Raw genomic sequence first — 17,680 nt, 5'->3', positions numbered from 1 at the left:
ACTGGGCACTTTTACCCCCTTCCTGCCCAGGCCAATTTTCAGTTTTCAGTGCTGCCACACTTTGAATGACAATTGCGCAGTCATGCAACACTGCACCTAAACAAAATTTTTATAATTTTTTGAGACAGAGCTTTCTTTTGGTAGTATTTAATCACTGCAGTTTTTATTTTTGCTAAACAAACTAAAAACGACTGAAAATTTTGAAAAAAAATTTTTTTCTTAGTTTCTGTTTTAAAATTTTGTAAATAAGTAAGTTTTCTCCGTCACTGATGTGCGCTAATGAGGCTGCAGTGATGGGCACTGATAGGCGGCACTGATGAGGAGGCACTAATAAGCAGCACTGATGGGCATTGACAGGTATCACTGATGGGCACTGAAAGGCAGCACTCCTATATGGAACTGATAGGTGGCACTAATGGGCACTGATAAGTGGCACTGATTGGAACGGTAAGGTGGCACTTATGGGCACTGATAGGTGGCACTGACTGGAACTGATAGACGACACTGACTGGCACTGATAGTTGACACTGAAAGGCAGCTCTGATGGGCGCTGATATGTGGCATTGATGTGCACTGGTATGTGGCATTGATGGGCGCTGACAGGTGGCAATTATGGGCACTGAAAAGGCAGCAATGATGGGGCTACACTGAATCAGGGCACTGATGATCAGTATAGATGTCCCCTTTGAGAAATGCTGCTTACTGGCTCTCCTCTCCTCATGCGCTGTCAACATGAAGAGAGGACTGACGATAACCGGCATTTCCTATTTACATGCGATCAGCTGTGATTGGGCACTGCTGATCACATGATAGAGCCTGGGTCATTGGCTCTTTATTGCGATCGGTGATCCGCAGGGACACAGCGCACCACCAATCACCACGCACCCCCCGGGGGAGCGTATGCGCAGCTAGAGTGGAAGGATGTCATATGATGTCCTCCCAGAATGAGAGAGCCACCGCCCGTCCGTCATTTCCTTATATGGCGGGTGGGAGGCTGTTAAAAACAGTTGAAAATATTAAATCAACAGAACGTGAAACTGCTACATTTCTTTTAATTTGCAAGAATAAGTGCCATAAGTTGCCACCAGCACCAATATTAAAGACAAAGTATATATTAACCAAATTTAAATTAAATGTATTAACCAATCAGACAGAGAAACAAAAAAATAGTTACAAGTCTCCACAGTGATCAGCAGCTACTAGTCGGCTTAAAGTAAGGGACTGAGTCTGAGAGGAACACTGGAAGGAGCTCAGCTGCTACACTGGCCCTAGACACCTGGCATCTTGCTCTGTCCTTTCTTCCTCCCCCTCTGCCACCCCTCCCCTCAGCTGAATGATCATTCATGACGTGGCGGCACCCCACGCGATCAATCAGCATACGCTCCTCACACCCCAACCATTGTCCGCCCCCCTCCTCCTCCTGTCACCTCCATGACCTGCCATCTTCCTAAGCTCGGCTCTCCTCTGATGGCTCCTTCCGGGGTGCGAAGTCCAGGCTGCGGCTCTCAGTGAGGACAGGTGGCCTCCCAGCACTACACCACTTCCCTCTCATACACATCGGGCCCCAACCATTCTACTCACATAGTTAACCCAGCAACCAGAGCACACCCCCACCTATTGAATCCCTTCAGGTGTGTAGAAGAAGGTACTAAATGGTTATATGTGTGGACAGGCTGTGAGACAATTGTGCAGAGTGAAGATACTATCATTCCCTATGGTTGAGGAGGGGGGACTCTGCAGAGAAATGAGGAATTCATACAAGAGGTTCATAAGTCACACAGAGAGAGTGCCATCCTGTGCTGCACCCAAGCACCCTTAGGTGGCAGTGCACCCTAGGCAGCTGCCTAGTTTGCCTAGTTGAAGCACCGGCCCTGAGCTTAGGGCAGTAAAACCAGGTGATTTAGCCACCGTTTTTCTACCCACCTGAACAAAGCAATAAAGCTGCTCAGGGCTGTACCCATGCCACGGTTGCAGTGTGTTGTGGCAAAATTTCAAAAGCATGTTACAATTGCCAGGTGGTACACCAACTGCGACCCGTTTCAGTGAATAAGGCTGCACTGCGACCGCCCTGTAATTGTGTGCAAAACATGCGGTTGTGGCTCAATGGTTTGGCATTTTGAAGGTTAAAGTGGGAACTGAGGGGGGCTACATATTGTCTCCTCACTATGTGTCAAACAGCTCTGAAAACCAATCCATCTTGGAACGTATTAACCTCTTGAAGACCCCAATATGGATATAAACGTTGTGGTTTTTAGGTGGTTTACCAGGGTTATGGTACTGCTTTGTTCAGCAAACGGAAGGTTTTCACATGAAAAGGGTTCTAGTGGCTCTTGAGCAATTGGATTGCTTTCCATAGTGGCAGAAAGGGATGTCGTTCCCCCCGCCGCTCTCTAGGGTTTCATGGGCTTACCGTTCATACCGGCTGGCCCGAGAAACGATCCAACGTTGCGGCCTCCTCAAGATGGTAGTGATGAAAGACTCTATGGTCTTTGGATGCCTCTATCATGATGGAGGACCGGAGCGATGTCATGACGTCACACCTGGTCGTTGGTGGAAGTAAACAAAAATTATTTTCTTTAAAGCAAAAGTTCAAAAAACATTCCTTGCTTCTAAAGGTAAAGAAGAGATTTGGGGTCTTTTTTACCCCAAATCTCTCCTTAACCACTTGCCTACTGGGTACTTCTACCCCCTTCCTGACCATGCCAATTTTCAGCTTTCAGTGCTGTCGCACTTTGAATGACAATTGCACAGTCATGCTACATTGTACCCATATGAAATTTGTATCATTTTTTTCACACAAATAGATCTTTCTTTTGGTGCTATTTAATCGCTGCTGGGTGTTTTATTTTTTGCACTATAAACAAAAAAGAGCAAAAATTTTGAAAAAAAAAGTTTTTCTTTGTTTCTATTATAAAATTTGGCAAACAGGTAATTTTTCTCCTTGATGCGCATTGATGAGGCAGCACTGATGGGCACTGATAGGCAGCACTGATGAGGTGGCACAGATAGGCAACACTGATGGGCACTGTTGTGGCATGGATAGGCACTGATAAGCTGCACTGATGAGGTGGCACTGGTGGGCAATGATGAGGCACTGATGATGCTGCACTGATAGGCGGTACTGATGGGCGGTGCTGACTGGCAGCACTGACTGGTGACACTGCTGGGCACTGGTGGGTGACACTGCAGGGTGGCACTGGAAACAGGTAATTTTTCTCCTTCACTGATGTGCGTTGATGAGGCTACACTGCAAGGCAGCACTGATGAAGTGGCATGGATAGGCAGCACTGATGGGCACTGATGCTGCTGCACTGATTTGCAGCAATGATGGGCACTGATAGGCAGTACTGATGGGCACTGATGAGCGACACTGATGGGCACTAGCGGGTGGCACTGCTGGGTGACACTGATGGGTGGCACTGATCATCAGTGCCCTGATAATCAGTGCAGATGTCTTCTGTGTCATTTGCCGGTTATTGGCAGTACTTTCTTCACGCTGTGACAGTGCGAGGAAAGTGCAGCCGATAACCAGCAACTATATTTACACTGTGATCTGCTGTGTCATTGGACACAGCTGATCACGTGGTAAAAGGCTGCTGTGATTGGCTTCTTACTTCATCATGTGATCAGCTGTGTCCGTAGGACACAGTGATCACGTAGAGCACGGGGTGCGTGCTGCTGGGGACATGTTCTGGGAGGATGCCGTATGACGCCGCGCTGCTGGGGACGTGTTCTGGGAGGATGTCGTATGACACCCTCCCAGAACTGGACAACCACACTGCAGCCATCATTCGGCTATAGCGCGGTTGGCAAGTGGTTAAAGAGGACCTGTCATTTACATTTCTGTTACCAGGGATGCTTACATTCCTTGTGATAGGAATAATTAAAAGTGATAGGGAAAAAAAATTAAAGGGACAGAGTAAACAAAAAAAAGAAAAAAAATAATGTTAAAGTGCCCCCCTTTCCACCGTGCTCACAGGCAGAAGCGAACGTATACGGAAATCGCACACGCATATGTAAAGGGTGTTTGCAGCACCCATGTGACGTATTGCCGTGAACGTTAGAGCGTGAGCAATAATTCTAGCACTAGAACTCCTCTGTAACTCTAAACAGGTAACCTGTAAAATGTTTAAAGCGTTGCCGTATTTTAGTTTGTCACCATTCCACAAGTGTGGGCAATTTTAAAGCGTGACATGTTAGGTATCTATTTACTCGCCTTAACATTCTTTCATATTTTGCAAAAACATTGCAGTGTTTTGTGTCTTTTTTTTAATTCACCTAAGTTTATTTTTTCCCAAAAAATTGCACTTGAAAAACTGCTGTACAAATACCATGCAAGGTAAAAAATTGCAACGATCGCCATGTCATTCTCTAGTGTCTTTGCTGAATAAATATATAATGTTTGGGGGTTCTAAGTAATTTTTTAACAAAAAAATATGGATTAAACTTGTAAACAAATCATTCCAAAAATGATTGCCCTAAACAGTCTGGATGGAGGAATCTTTCTGCCGGCTATTGTATTCAGGGCCCGCCAGCTTTTGACTGAACGCAGTCAGCGCTCCACCAACCACGTATTACCTGCCTCCTCCAACAGTGGGATAAACAATGGACTTTTGTTGGCCTGGAAGGTGCTGGCAGGGCCTCTCACTTTGCAATGACTGACAAACACAATGGTTTCCTTTATGCGCTGTCTATGAGAGGCCGGACAAGGCCTCGCTTATAACATCCCCCCACTACAGCCAGAGCTCAGCTCACACACTACAGCCAGAGCTCAGCTGCACTGACTAATTCCGGAAGGCACGTGATTGGTGCATTCCTTTGTCAGTCATGGAAGGCGACCATTCCCTGCAGAGAGCTGGCACGTGGTTGTTTGTGTTTTTTTCCTCCCTTTCCCCGGTGTCTGTTAGACATACGGGAGAAGCGCGGACCGGAGAGACGTGTGGAGGGGTCATATCATACCGTGTGATCGGAGCCTGCACTCAGGAGGTGAATACAGCACCTATAACCGCACTGCCTGCTAATCCCATCATCTGTACCTTCCATTCTGAGCTGAGGACAAAGGATGGGGAGTTAAAGGGTTAAAGCCTGCACCACGGTTGTCCCATTGGGGAGAGATCTCTTCCTTCCTTGTATACATATTCTATATGGTCTGCAAACTGCGGCCTGGGTGCACGATGTGGCCCTTTGCTGGCCTTTATCTGGCCCTTGGGCCAGATAAAGGCCAGCAAAGGGCCACATCGTGCCATTGACACCATTGGCCAGCAAAGGGCCACATCGTGCCATTGACACCAACAATGGGGCATAATTCCTGTCACTGACACCGACAATGGGGCATAATTCCTGTCACTGACACCAATAATGGGGTATAATTCCTGTCACTGATAATGGGGTATAATGTCTCATACAGACACCTACAAAAGGGCACAATTTCTCCCACTGACACCAATGATGGGGTACATTTCCTTCCATTGACAATAATTGGGCACTATTCCTCCCACTGACACCAACGATTGGGCACTATTCCTCCCAGTGACACCAACGATTGGACACTATTCCACTGACTCCCGATTGGTGACTGTTTACACCTAAGTGTTTTCCAGAAACGCACTAGTCCATTTAACATATGAGACATGTTTAAGTGCAAAATATTGAGTTTTTGGTTCTATAGACTTCAATGGAGATGCTGTTGACACATTTTTAATCTGCCTAGCAACAACAAAAAAAAGCGTCAAACGCATGTGCAAGAATGCAAAATATACCACAAAAAGTACTGCAGAAACAGATCACATGCAGACTGCATAGGTGTGAACCTAGCCTTAGGGAGTTTTTATTGTAAACTATGCGCTGTTTTACTAAGCAGATCTGCTGCTTTCTATATCCCTGCTGTGCAGATAGAAAGCAGCACGTCCATGCTGACAGGACAGAGATCTGTGTTGTTTTTTCGGTTCACCGAGTCCTGTCCAGGACACTGTGATTGACGTGCTCAGGAGCTAATAACAGCGCAGATAGGGTGGCGTGTGCGCCCCCTACCTGGAAATGCAAAATCCTCATGTCACTGATTTAGCCCAGCAAAGCTGCCCTGTAGCAGTACATTTGTAGCAGTACATCTTGCAGTTCCAGCTGTGGAATAAAAAAGAACAGGCCACATTTTTCCTGCGCAGAACTGTACTGGAGCGCAGTAAAACGCATCAAAAATGCACTGGAATGCACCAAAAACGCACTGGAAGGCACAGGTCCCTATTTAAATTGAAGAAAGAGGGGAAAAAAATGAACTGAAATGCGTATGCAGAAATGCATCAGGACTGCGTTTCTATAGTGTGAACCTGCCCTTAGGGCCAATTCCCACCAGTGCATTTTGGCTCAGCTGTAAAATGCAGATCAATGGAAGGACATCTGAAAAACAATCCTTTCCAATGTGTCCTATTCACACCATACTGTTGCATTGCACTAAAATGCAAAATGTATGTCAACAGACATCAGTGCGTGTTAAAATGTAACTTAAATGGATGGAAATGTACATACAGTATAGCACAAGTCGGTGTGAACTGGCCCTTACTAAGTCAACCCCTTAATTTTAGCACATGGGATACAGGCAATTTGCCAGTTGGTGTGATGCACTTTTTTTTAACCACAGAGTATTTACCCCCCCCCATCCCCCTTTCTGACCAGGCCATTTTTATGCGATACGGCACTGCGTTATTTAACTGACAACTGCGCTGTTATGCAACGGTGTACATAAATGAAATTTATGTCCTTTTTTTTTTTTTTTTTTTTTTTTTTTTTTTTCCCCCACAAATAGAGCTTTATTTTGATGGGTTGTTTTATATACTCCGCGTTTTTTTTTTTTTGGGGGGGGGGGGGTGCGCTATAAATAAAGGCTGTCAATTTTGGAAAAAAACTCAACAATGATATTTTAGACTTTTTGCTATTAACCATGTCCAATAAACAATTTATAACAAATTTTGTCATAAATTTAGGCCAAAATATTTTCTGCTACATGCTAAATCCCAATACGTGTAAATTAATTGGTTTACGTGAAAGTTATAGCGTTTACAAATGGCGATATAGATACTGGATTTTTTTTTCTTTTATACTAGTAATGGTGGCGATCAGCAACTTATAGCAGGACTGGTGGGCATTTTGACCCAGGGTGGGAACGGACTAACTGCCACCCCCAGTGACAGTGATCGATGCTAATAAAAAGCACTGACACTACTAATGTCACTGGGCAGGAAGGAGTTAACTTTTGGGTTAAATCAAAGGGTTAACTGTGTGTTGTTTTACTGGGGAGGCATGCTGCTTTGTATTTCTCTGCTGTGCAGAGAAATACAAAGCAGTATGTTCTTGCTGACAGCGGAGAGACCTGTTTCATTTACACACAGGTCTCTCGCCTGTCAGCTTTGCACGGCGATTGCCAGGTGCCGGCTGGGAATCTCTGACCGGGACGCAGTGATTGACATGCCTAGCTGTGCTTCCCACCTGGAAATGCAAATAATGTATATCGCGCCTTGCCGCCCTGTAGCAGTACTTCTACTATCGGGGGAAGCGGTTAATTTTATTGGAAGTGCACTCCCTATTCAGGTCTTCACATGGTACACTGTGATGCAGCAATCTCTGCTGGCCTCCAGTACGCTGTGGAAAAAATGTAGCATGGCTTCACCTTACTGCACTGCACCCAACATCCGTGTTGGGGTACACAATTGCTTTCCATGTACACTTGTGGTGACTGGCATCCAGTGTGGAAAAACGCCAGTATAGAGGGGTATCTATCTAAACTGGAGCAGGCAGAATCAAGGGCAGATGAGTATGGGCACCAATCGGCTTCTATTTGAAGTGGAACTAACCCCTCCTATCTCTTACAGCTTTTATATTACAAAATACAAGACTTTGTGGTTATTATTATTATTATTATTATTATACAGTTTTTATATAGCGCCAAAGGGTATGCTCAGCGCTGTACAGTAGCAAGGGGGACAGAACATGAGACAGGACAGTAACAATACAATACACGAGGGGTTCGAGGGCCCTGCTCTTTCGAGCTTACACTCTAGGAGGGAGGGGAAGGTGGCACAGGAGGAGATGGCTGTGGGTGATGGAGTGGTGGAGGTTAGTTGTTAGGTGAGGTTGGGGTAGGCTTCCCTGAAGAGGAGGGTTTTCAGGGTGCACCTGAAGGTGAGGAGGGTAGGTGACAGTCTGATGGATTGGGGTAGGGAGTTCCAGAGGATGGGGGAAGTCCTAGAGAAGCCCTGCAATCGGGCGTGGGGGGAGGAGACCAGGGAGCTAGAGAGCAGGAGGTCCTGTGAGGAGCGGAGGGCACGGGTAGGGTAGTATTTGGGTATCAGGTCGGTTATGTAGTTTGGGGCGGCGTTGTGAATGGCTTTGTAGGTCAGAGTTAGCAGTTTGAATTTGATGCGTTGGGCAATCGGGAGCCAATTACTCCATCATGCAACATTGTATCTAAATGAATTTTATATTTATTTTGACTGGTAAAGCTTTCTTTTAGTGATGATTAATAACAACTAAGTCTTCTATTTTGAACTATAAAAAGTAAAGAAGACCAAACTTTTTGGGGAAAAAAAAAAAAAAGAGTTTCCTTTACTTTCTGTTAAAATACAAAATGCCAGGATAGTAAAAACACTTGGAAAGTAGACACCCCAAGGTAATCCTGTTTTCTGCCACAATTTTTTGGGAATGAAGAAATTTGCTGACGTTGAGGAAGTTAAACAAACATGGAGCTTGGTAATGGCATACTAGATACATTTATTGTGAAAGTCATACACAGAGAGGAGAGAGCAAAGGGCTTAAAATACTGGGCACATCCAGTGAGATGGTGAAGGGGGTAGATGTGCAGGATAAGGGAGGTGAAGGGTCACCAGAGAAACAGTGTGAAGATGAGGTATAGGAGAAGCGTGGCAGTGAAATTGTTAAGCTAAAAAAATCCCAGTCTTTTAACACTTCCTCCCTCCGGGAGGATGCCGTGGTTGTTGCGAGATCTGTCACCGCCGTGTACCTCGGACATGGCTGATGACAGATCTGTGTACCGGCCCCATTGCCAGTACCACGTAACCAATCACAGCAGGTCACATGACAGTTGTATACAATGGATGGCTTCCTTTAATGCCATCCATTGTATACAAGTGTGCCTAGCTGTGAATGGTCACAGCGATCACAGGCTGAGCCAATCACAGCTCATCTGTATCATGTGATTAGCCGTGGCCAATCACAGCGGATCACAGCAAAAAAACTTGAATGAATTGCTTCATTCAGTTAAATGCTTGCTTATAGCAAAGAAATTATTTGCTATAATCGATCAAATTTGTGTGTAAAAAAAAAACAAAAAAAAAACCTGATTGCTTCTCCAAACTAGCACAATGTTACTATGGTTACCTCATACTACTTTGGTCTTGTGCAATATGAAAAAAAAATCTTAAAAGAGAAAAAAAGTAATTAAAAAAAAATATTTTTTTTTCATACTGTCACCAGTCGGTGTCCCTGATCATCGCCACACCAGTTATATGATGACACTGTACTGGTGACAGTATGTAAAGAAAAATTGTGATAAATGTTTAGAAATTCTTTATTTTCCATGAAATTATGATAAAAAATTACAACTTCAAAAAACTCGCCATGCCTCTTATGAAGTACGTCGGACTGTCCACTTTGCAAAAAGGGGTCATTTGGGGGATATTTGTACTGTTCTGACATTTCTGGGCCTCAAGAAATTAGATTGGCTGTCAGTACTTCGGGATTGATCAATTTTCCCATAGTTTGTGAACTCTACAACTTTCCTACAGATTAAATAATACTGATTTGGGTTATTTTCACCAAAGACGTGTAGCAGAATACATTTTGGCCTAAATTTATGAAGAACAATTATTTATTTGCAAACTTTTATAACCAAAACAAAAAACTTTTTTTTTTTTATTTCAAAATTTCCTTTTTTTTGTTTTTGTTTTAGAAAAAAATAAAAACCCCAGTGGTGATTAAATACTGCCAAAAGAAAGCTCTAGTTGTGTGGGAAAAAAGATAAAATTTTAGTTTGGGTACAGTGTTGCAATTATCATTCAAAGTGTGAGAGTGCTGAAAATTGGCTTGGGCAGGAAGGGGGTAAGAGTGCCCAGTATGGAAGTGGTTAAACCCAGCACTAAAAATGTAATCTATTTCAGCCTTTTAATCCTTATATGTGATGGCTGCATTAGTATTCTTTTGTTTTGTTTTTTTTCCTCTGTTTTCACCTCTTGATCTGGACAGTGACTCACCACTTGCATTAGAGGGCCCCCACTCTGTAAGAAGGTGCACAGGGGGCACCTTTTGGACAGCTGCATTTTTTGGCTGGGGGAAGGGTAGAGCTAGATGTACTAGCAGATTTTAACACACTAATAAATTGAAGCTGAACTCCAGCTAACACTTTATAATCAGTGACAGCACTTTTTTTCTTTTGGGATAACGGTTTTACATAAATAATAAACTGACCATTGTAAGCACCTCTGTCAGTGGTAAAAGGATAGTCCCAACCCTCTATCTGCTATATCTGCAAGACAGCTTGCACTGTTGAATAATTCAGATCTGTGTGCTTTTGCCACGCTAAAATACGTTCTCAGAGTGTCAAAAGCGCATGTAAAATAGTCCACTTTAAATGCTACATAACTGTTCTCATCTTTGTGCCGTTTTTTTGCCCTTCAGTGCAGTTTGTGAAAAACGCGCAACAAATGCACCTTCCATTATAGTCTATGATGGCGCACCAGAAACGCACTGCACTTTTAAATGTTTTTTTTTGAGTTACATGTCCATTTTTCCTAGATGACCAGGAAGGAAAACACATTGAAAAGTCATCATGTGTGGAATTTTTAACGTAATGCAACTCCTGGGATATTGATCTGGTCAGTTAAGTAGCAGAGGGGGTTGTTAATCAGTTTCAGCTGCTTTGGTGTTAATGAAATTAACGGGTGCACTAGATGGACAACAATGATACGACCCCCAAAACAAGAATGGTTTTACAGGTGGAGGCCTTTGACATTTTTTTTCCCAACTCATCTTTTCTGGTTTTCACTAGTTTTGCATTTGGCTAGGGTCAGTGTCACTAATAGTAGCAAGAGGTGATACCTGGACCCTACAGAGGTTGCACAGGCAGTCCAAATCCTCCAGGATGGTACATCAATACGTACCATTGCTAGAAGGTTTGCTGTGTCTCCCAGCACAGTCTCAAGAGCACGGAGATGATTCCAGGAGACAGGCAGTTACTGTAGGAGAGCTGGACAGGGCCATAGGAGGTCCTTAACCCATCAGCGGGACCAGTATCTGCTGATTGGTTCAAGGAGGAACAGGGTGAGCACTGCCAGAGCCCTACAAAATGACCTCCAACAGGCCACTGGTGTGAATGCCTCTGATCAAACAATCAGAAACAAACTTCATGAGGGTGGCCTGAGGGCCCGACATCCTCTAGTGGGCCCTGTGCTCACTGCCTGGCACCATAGAGCTTGATTGGCATTTGCCATTGAACACCAGAATTGGTAGATCCGCCACTGGTGCCCTGTGCTTTTCACAGATGAGAGCAGGTTCACCCTGAGCACATGTGACAGACGTGAAAGGGTCTGGAGAAGCCGTGGAAAATGTTATGCTGCTTGTAACATCATTCAGCATGACCATTTTGGTGGTGGGTCAGTGATGGTCTGGGGAGGCATATCCATGGAGGGATGCACAGACCTCTACAGGCTAGACCAGCAATGGGCAAACTACGGCCCGCGGGCCGTATACGGCCCGGCGGACCTTTTAATCCGGCCCGCGGAGCTAGGCTCCCGCAAGGCCAGTGGTCGGCAAGCCGCGGCTCTTTACAAATTTAGATGCGGCTCTCCTGTGTGCCGGGCGCCCGCTCCCCTCCCTCCTCTCCTCCTCTCCCCTCCCTCCTCTCCTCCTCTCCCCTCCCTCCTCTCCTCCTCTCCCCTCCTCTCGGATGGCCGCCCCCCCTCTTGGATGGCCGCCCCCCTCCCTCCTCTCGGACGTCAGGACTCTGCAGCTGTCAGGATGTAGGCGGGGCAGCGTGACGAACTCCTCTCACAGTCCTCCCTGAAGACCAGAACGGCGCGGGAATACGAGAGGAACGCGCGGACCAAAGGTAAGTGAATTGACACAGGGGGGGGACTTACTATATGGGGGATGAATTACTATATGGGGGACTTACTATATGGGGAATGAATTACTATATGGAGGACTTACTATATGGGGAATGAATTACTATATGGGGGACTTACTATATGGGGAATGAATTACTATATGGGGGACTTACTATATGGGGAATGAATTACTATATGGAGGACTTACTATATGGGGAATGAATTACTATATGGAGGACTTACTATATGGGGAATGAATTACTATATGGGGGACTTACTATATGGGGAATTAATTACTATATGGAGGACTTACTATATGGGGAATGAATTACTATATGGGGGACTTACTATATGGGGAATGAATTACTATATGGGGGACTTACTATATGGGGAATGAATTACTATATGGGGGACTTACTATATGGGGAATGAATTACTATATGGAGGACTTACTATATGGGGGATGAATTACTATATGGAGGACTTACTATATGGGGAATGAATTACTATATGGAGGACTTACTATATGGGGAATGAATTACTATATGGGGGACTTACTATATGGGGAATGAATTACTATATGGAGGACTTACTATATGGGGAATGAATTACTATATGGGGGACTTACTATATGGGGAATGAATTACTATATGGGGGACTTACTATATGGGGGATGAATTACTATATGGGGGATGAATTACTATGTGGGGGATGAATTACTATATGGGGGATGAATTACTATGGGGGATGAATTACTATATGGGGGATGAATTACTATGGGGGATGAATTACTATAGGGGGGATGAATTACTATATGGGGGACGAATTACTATATGGGGGACGAATTACTATATGGGGGACGAATTACTATATGGGGGACGAATTACTATATGGGGGATGAATTACTATATGGGGGATGAATTACTATATGGGGGATTAATTACTATATGGGGGATTAATTACTATGGGGGATTAATTACTATGCTTACTATGGGGGAATATTACTATACTTACTATGGATGACACATACACATCATTCATCTACTCTTGGTCCGGCCCCCGGGTCCAATATATGAACCCATTGCGGCCCTCAAGTCAAAAAGTTTGCCCACCCCTGGGCTAGACAATGGCACCCTAAGTGCCATTAGATATCAGGATGAAATCCTTGGACCCATTGTCAGACCCTACGCTGGTGCAGTGGGTCCTGGGCTCCTCCTGGTGCATGACAATGCCCGGCCTCATGTGTATGCAGGCAGTTCCTGGAGGATGAAGGAATTGATACCATTGAATGGCCCCCACACTTGCCTGACCTAAATCCAATAGAACACCTCTGGGATATCATGTTTGGATCCATCCGAAGCCGCCAGGTTGCACCTCAGACTGTCCAGGAGCTCAGCGATGCCCTGGTCCAGATCTGGGAGGAAATATCCCAGGACACCATCCATCGTCTCATTAGGAGCATTCCCCAATGTTGCCAGGCATGCATACAAGCAGGTGGGGCCATACAAACTGAGTATCATTTTGAGTTGCTGCTATGAAATTTCAGCAAAATGGACTAGCCTGCTGCATCATTTTTTCACTTTGATTTTCAGGGTGTCTTTGAAATCAGTCCTCCTGTAGGTTGATTTTCATTTTCATCGAACGATGGGGCATCCTTATGTTCCTAACACATAACCCAGTCCATATCAGTATAGATATCCAGCATATTTTTCCCCATTGAGATCTGATGTGTTTTCAAAGTGTTCCTTTAATTTTTTGAGCAGTGTAGAAGTCCTAACATGCACAGAAATCTGAACAATTAATAATAGAGAGGACGCATTCCACAAATAGATGCTGTAGGGCTTATATCACTTGAACTGTAGTAGTTAGTCCGTTAAAGGAGAACTCCGTATTCACCCAGAAATTAAGTTTATATTTGCATAACACTGGTGTAAGGATATGAAAATGTAATGTACAACCCGTCATTTTTAGAATATACATAGTGTTTTTGTTGCGCATAGGAGTAATCACTCAATAGTGCTTGCTGGATATTTTTGTGTGACTGAGAGCATTGACCCTCAGATCTGTTGATTTAAAGTGAATGGGCTGTAACCCACTTCAGCACATAAAAATGTAGATCCTGCTGCATTTCTTGCAATGCATGTACAAGGCCCAAGGCCATTATGCCAACAGCAACTGTGGGCAGATCCCTGGCCCTGAAAAATATTAGTACTTGTACCCAATACATTTTTTATTTATTTTTTTCTTGTTTGAATGTGCAGTAGCATCTAGTGCTTGTTTGTGTGAACCCTTAAGTCCTCACAGCATTGATAACATGCTCTTTTTTAGTAACACAATGTGATTATTTATTGAATGTGTAAGAGGTGTAGAAAATAGGCAGCCCCATAAAATTTAAATCCAAAGCCTAATACCTAATATAATAGTAATCTATCTTTGTCAATAGAAGATACTAGTGATTGCATTTTTATTGTACCATCACAAGAGGGCAGAACTACTTCCTGTGATAATAGGAAGACACAGAAGTAGGAACTAAAAGTCTAACACTTTGTTTCCTACAGGACAGTGATTACAGTGAACATATCCAGTCACATGTAATTAAGGGTTTTCTGTGTTTGTTACAGGTAAGCAGGAGGCTGTTTAACATGATAAATAGGACAAAATGACTTAACATGTGCCCTGGTGGTTAGTAAATGTCGCTGTTACTATGATGCAATCAGATTACTTGTAGCATAAATGTGAATATATATTGCAGCTATGTGATTTGGCACTAAGATACAGGGAATGTGATTTCTCTATTGTAATACGCTATTGTTATGCAGAATAGGTCACTAGCATATCTGCAGAGGTCTAGATATTCAGTATTGCAATTAAAGAGGTTTATTCAAGTATATGAAAATACTTATTAATGTATATGGAAATATTTAGTAAGGTATAGAGGACAGTGATTACAGTGAACATATCCAGTCACATGTAATTAAGGGTTTTCTGTGTTTGTTACAGCCATTCCTAATAAAACACTTCTGGTTTCACCCGACCCATCCTTCGCACAGTTGAATTATTTACCGTATGTGCAACAAATGCACTCCTCTCACTGTCATATGAGTGACTTATGTCTATTGCATATTACTTTTCAGGTATCATTATGGAAGTAGTCCACTCAGTAAAGGAGAGGACTATTGCAGAAAATAGCCTAGTCATCCTTTTACAGGGACTGCATGGACTTACAACTACTGTAGAGATGCGAGATGAAAGCTCTGCTAAAGGATTAGTTATAAATGTAGATGCTTTCATGAACGTACGCCTAGAAAAGGTCACTTACAAAGACCGTGAGGGCAAGGAATCCAAGCTGGATGATTTGTTTATCAGTGGGCGCAATGTGCGCTACATCCATATTCCAGAGGAGGTGGATATGATTCACACCATTCAGGAGCAGCTGAAGAAAATACAGAGTATCCGTGGATTTGGTGGAAAGGGAAGAAAAGAATTTCCTTCAAAGAAGTACAAATGATGCCCACTTACCCTGCTGTTGAACTGTTGAATAAAGCAATGCTGCTGTATAAATGTTTGCTTTTTTTTTTTTTTTTTAAAAGACATACATGGCTACTGAACATCACGGCCCTTAATTGGTGTTAAATTAAGTTATGTTGTTAAAACGATGTAGCAAAATGCAATCATTGTGTAAATATGATTATTTTGCTGCATGGTAGTATACAATTGTATGTTGTGGGAAATCTGATTAAATGGAATAAACACTTTTTTTTTTTTTTTTTTTTTTTTTTGTGTTGTGTATGTCTTGATGGCAAGAGGGTAGAAGAGTGGTCAATCTGGTAAATAAAGAGGGCAACTGCAAAGAAAAAAAAAAAAACAGGGCACCAGCTTAGTGGAGTCCAAAGGGCTGCACAACAGAATTTGTACTTATTTTTTTATGTTTGTAGAACACCCATGCTAGTGTGTACTGCAATGCTTTGTTAAAATACATTGCTGTGCCGACTGTTTTTTTTTTTTTTTAACAACTTGTTTGTAATTTCTTTTTTTATGTGTTGCAGCACTTTGCAATGCGTTAATGTTTCAGAAATTGCTGCAAAGAAAAAATGCACCACGTCTAACTTTTTTTTAAGTGGCATGTTAGTGTAAACTGAAGCCAAAGCACATAAGGCAAATTATTTTGTTCTTACATGGGGCAATGCAGCTGGTGAGAACAAGAAATTTAAGGCATTTACAGCCAATCATATCACATTAATTATAGAAACTCACATTTTACATTTACCAGCAGTAGGTTACCACCAGGATAAGTTGGGGCTTGTGCATACCCAGGAGTGATTTGCTAAAAGTGGAGAGTGCAAAATCTGGTGCAGCTCTACATAGAAACTAATCAGTGTTGAGGGTTTATAGTCAAAGCGTAATTGAACAAGCTGGAGTTATAAGCTGATTGGCTACAGCAGTTTGTACTGAACTGGCTGAGATTTGAACCATGTATGGGCAGACTGAGCGTACCAAGTTGATCGATCAACTTGAGTATACCCAAATGCCAGATTTTACATGTGCTTGTCACTAGGGGCTAGTATAGCTGCTAACAATAATCGTCTTCTCCCAAAATTCGCTCAACTCTCTAATCAACACAGCCAGTGTTGATGGAGGATTTTCCAACCCCACCCACCCATGGTTGCAGGAAAGTAATTTGCTTTGTGTATGGGCTGCTTTAGACACAAGGGCAGTGGAGTATGAGAAGCTATTTTGGGCACCTGTTGAAACTAGATTTACCCCATACAAAAATCACATCTTTACACAGTTGCTATGGAATAGTTTGCCTCTCCTTTTTATAGGTTGTTTTGGTATTTTTAACTAAAAGTCACAGGCTAATTGCATGGCATCTGAGTGTGGTTTTGCCTTCTGTTTAATTTTGGTTGGGGGAGTCTGTTGACTTCTATAAGGCCAGGTCCTTTGAACTCCCCTTAGAAGTTCTGAAAGAACATAAGGTACAGCAGAACACTGTTTGTAAACACATATTCTCATAATAGCTGGAACCTCTGACTTCACCCTTGTATTTTATTGTGGGCACAGATTTTTGGCACACACATTCTTGCGTAATGTTTTCTGTGTGCCAGCTAAATATGCCAACAATCTCTGCTGGTGTAGACCTAACCACTGTGGATAATTTGTAGATGTTCGTACTACTACTGACATTTGATAAGGTTTCATCACATACTGTTTCAGAACTATTTCTATTCCAGCTTTGGTAGTTTCCTGGTTGGGTGTGAAGTAGGGTGATTATCTCCCCACGTCTGTTACTGCACACCTTCAAACTAATCAATTTTCTCCTGTCTGCCTCATGCTGCAATCAATAAAGCAGACCATACATAGATATTTTTGGCAGCCTGAAAACTAACTGAAAAACATATAACAGATTCCTCTATCCACACTAAACCATGCATATAGATTTCCCGCTATGGCTATTTGATATTCTGACAGCAGGTAAAAAATTTCTGAACAATAGTATAACCAATTGAATGCTGGTTCTGTTTAGATGACAAATTCCTGCCTGGCCCTCTGATATTTTTTTTTAGGGACGT

General features: G+C 43.1%; 1 protein-coding gene across 2 annotated transcripts; it reads left to right on the top strand.

Moving 5' to 3' along the window:
- Nucleotides 1-4,831: 4,831 nt before the first annotated feature.
- On the top strand, nucleotides 4,832-15,865 carry LOC149460967 (U7 snRNA-associated Sm-like protein LSm10). Of its 2 annotated transcripts, none has more exons than XM_089678980.1 (2): nucleotides 4,832-4,986; nucleotides 15,245-15,865. In XM_089678980.1, exon 2 carries the CDS (start codon nucleotides 15,253-15,255, stop codon nucleotides 15,616-15,618), a length of 366 nt encoding a protein of 121 aa, XP_089535106.1. In that variant the 5' UTR covers nucleotides 4,832-4,986; nucleotides 15,245-15,252; the 3' UTR covers nucleotides 15,619-15,865. The 2 variants fall into 2 exon arrangements, with proteins under 2 accessions (XP_089535106.1, XP_089535107.1); XM_089678981.1 differs by lacking the exon at nucleotides 4,832-4,986 and adding an exon at nucleotides 14,665-14,731.
- The last annotated feature ends 1,815 nt before the right edge of the window (nucleotides 15,866-17,680 follow it).

This window comes from Staurois parvus, unplaced genomic scaffold, assembly GCF_062004578.1.
Source record: "Staurois parvus isolate SC_StPar_1 unplaced genomic scaffold, SC_StPar_1.0 ptg000214l, whole genome shotgun sequence".
Classification (NCBI taxonomy): domain Eukaryota; kingdom Metazoa; phylum Chordata; class Amphibia; order Anura; family Ranidae; genus Staurois; species Staurois parvus.
This window is presented reverse-complemented; position numbering and strand designations above follow the sequence as displayed.

What these genes read in the sequence shown, in the direction of transcription:
- LOC149460967 (XM_089678980.1), top strand. Translation starts at nt 15,253, where the DNA reads ATGGAAGTAGTCCACTCAGTAAAGGAGAGGACTATTGCAGAAAATAGC.